Source organism: Argiope bruennichi, chromosome 8 (assembly GCF_947563725.1).
Source record: "Argiope bruennichi chromosome 8, qqArgBrue1.1, whole genome shotgun sequence".
NCBI lineage: Eukaryota > Metazoa > Arthropoda > Arachnida > Araneae > Araneidae > Argiope > Argiope bruennichi.
The window spans coordinates 13,381,656-13,384,325 of NC_079158.1; the positions used below are offsets into that span (position 1 = coordinate 13,381,656).

General features: G+C 38.8%; 1 protein-coding gene across 1 annotated transcript; it reads left to right on the plus strand.

Annotated features, from left to right (window-relative positions):
• Nucleotides 1-375: 375 nt before the first annotated feature.
• On the plus strand, nucleotides 376-1,362 carry LOC129981489 (uncharacterized). The gene has a single exon (XM_056092340.1). It carries the CDS (start codon nucleotides 376-378, stop codon nucleotides 1,360-1,362), a length of 987 nt encoding a protein of 328 aa, XP_055948315.1.
• Nucleotides 1,363-2,670: the final 1,308 nt, after the last annotated feature.

Below are 2,670 nucleotides of genomic sequence, written 5' to 3' on the forward strand. Positions count from 1 at the left end.
TGGACACACTCCTCAGCCTCGAAAACTAGTCTGATTTCGCCAAATTTATTCGCCAATAAATTTCGCCACTTCGTATGCATAGCTAGCCATTTAGATTGCACTATGCTTATTGAGTATGCATTGTTACAAACCTGTGATGCTGCTTCCCAGCATAGTTGTTTCCATAGGAGGTCCCGGAGCTTGGCGACAAACTTGGCAACCATTTGGAGACTTGGCGACGATTTTCACGACTTTGGCTCCAAAATAGATTATACCCGAAACATCGAGAATTTTTCCGATCCGTCCATTAGGAACCAAGATACGCCTCGAACGTTTCTGATTGGTTAAGAGGCTTCTAGTCCCGCCTCCTGAGCAGCCGCAGCTGCCGGAGTAGTCATGAAATACGCCCTTTTGGAAGACGATAAAAAGCAAGAAATCACACACTCTGAAGATCCCCAAAAGTCAAAAATCCCAGCCATCAATCTGAAAATATCCGAAAACTACAGCATTATACTGCAAGAAATCTCCCGACAATTCCCAAGAACCGTCAACACCTTCAGAAATAACTTTATCCAAATCTCGCCATATGCCAAAGAAGAAAGAGATAAGATTCTCACCCTCCTAGATGAAAAGAATCAAGAATATGTTCTCTCTGAATCTTTTGAAGACCGCCCACTTAAAATCATCATCAAGGGACTCCCAGTCAACATAGAAAGTAGTGTCATTAATGAAGAACTTAGAGAAAGGAATTTCCACCCATTAAGAATCTCCCAGCTGAGAAATTATCGTGAGAAAACCCTCTACCCAATTTTCTTGGTTGAACTAAAAAGGACTGAATCTGTTCAAGATATCTACAACCTGAAATCAATAGCTTTTCTAAAGATCAGAATTGAAACCTACAGAAAAAGAAACAAAGCCAAGATGTGCTACAACTGTGCTGGTTTTTATCATAGTGCAAGAAACTGTAAATGCACTCCCAGATGCATCAAATGCAACGGCAAGCACCCTACAAATAGATGTGACATAAAAGAAAAGATAGAAGAACCTGTTTGTATCAACTGCCACCAAGCGGGACACCTCGCCTCTTGGCGTGGATGCAAATCCTACTCAGTGACCAAAATTAATCCGGAGCTAAGAAAATCCTACGCAGATACTGCAAAAAACAAGTTCAGTAATCATCAATCGATCGCTCCTGACCCACCCAAACAAGGAAACCCAACCACCCCTGAGAACATGCCTATTCAAGATCTCTTGGATTCCCTAAGAGAAATCAAGTCTATGCTGGCGGAATTTCCAGGCCTTCTCAATGCGGCGAAAAAGATCAAAGTGGCTAAGACAAAAGAAGAAAAGAAACTTATCTTAGTTAATGCTCTGTTAGAATAATCACCCAGCTCTTCTCTCTTGCAGCACTGTTACGCCTCCCTTAACCTCGCCGTCTCATGATTGGTCCGGACAAGTTTCTCCCAGTATCCTGCATCTCATTGGCTCCTGGCTACTAATCTGAACCCCGAAAACCAGTGCTCCCTTCTCCTGGCCTCACTCCTGTGGTGTCATCTTAATAATCTCTCATCATCATCATAGTACTTTGAACTAATAAGAACATTTTCATTCACCCCTAAGTCTTATTTCTTTTTAGATTTACGGATGGTGGGGCCCGCGGCCCCAATGAGCCGTAATCCCTCTCAACTATTCAGGAGTAGTCGTGACCCAGTAGTGGTAGAGTAATCGGAAGCGACAGAGTAGAGTCGTAGTCGGAACCGACGGTAAAGAACTGGCCTTCCAGAGATAAGCGAAGCAGCGACGGAGTGAAGCTAGTGCTGAACTAAGCTGTGTGCTACTGTCTGCAATAGAGTCTGTTGTATGCTGCACGTTTCGGCTGAAGATAATCGTCTTCTGTGCTGTATATAGTTGTCGTCTTTGTGCTGTCCTGTGTGTCTTCGTGTAAATAAACGTCGTTGTTTTATTTTCTACTGCCGCCTGGTGATTGAGCGTTTTTCACACCATATAACCCCCACTATCCAAACGAACCCCGGAAATTTCGTAACAGTATTATTTAAAATAGTACTTTCAATTAGTATGATCAAACGTAGTTCTGCAGAATGTATTACTTAAATAAATAATTAATTAATCCTCTTAATATAGTGGGCGAATAGTTGTTCGTCTGAGGTGACTAACATTTTCTTTTTACTTCAATTGATATCTTTTTCAAGCCATTTTTACTTGAAATTAAAATGGATTTCAAATTTTGGTAGTAATATAACAAGAAATTTCAATTAATATTTGATAAATGACAACGAATAATTGCAGTTCTGTTAGCATTAAATTTATTTACCTATTGACGAACTTTGACGTTTGAAAAGCTAGTCCCTTGAAGGAGATTTATTTTTAATTCTTAAAGCAAAGTTAATTATTATTATTTTTTTTAAATTTTTAGAGTTAAGTGCTACTTTAAAAAAATCATTTGAAAATTCATGTTTTCATAAACATGTTCTTTGGTTTATAGTTGTATTTTATTTGAATCTTTATTTTTATTCGTTGTCTTTTTCAAAACTAGTAATTCATTATATTTAGAAATTCCAATTGAAAATTACTTCGCCGGACAGTTTTAATTTCAGATTATTAGTATAAAATACAATAATCTCACTCGACTTATAATGAAAACGAACATGTGTGTCGGTGTGAGTACCTGTT

Bases quoted from the DNA above. Each gene is read 5' to 3' on its own strand.
- LOC129981489 (XM_056092340.1), top strand. From the start codon at position 376: ATGAAATACGCCCTTTTGGAAGACGATAAAAAGCAAGAAATCACACAC.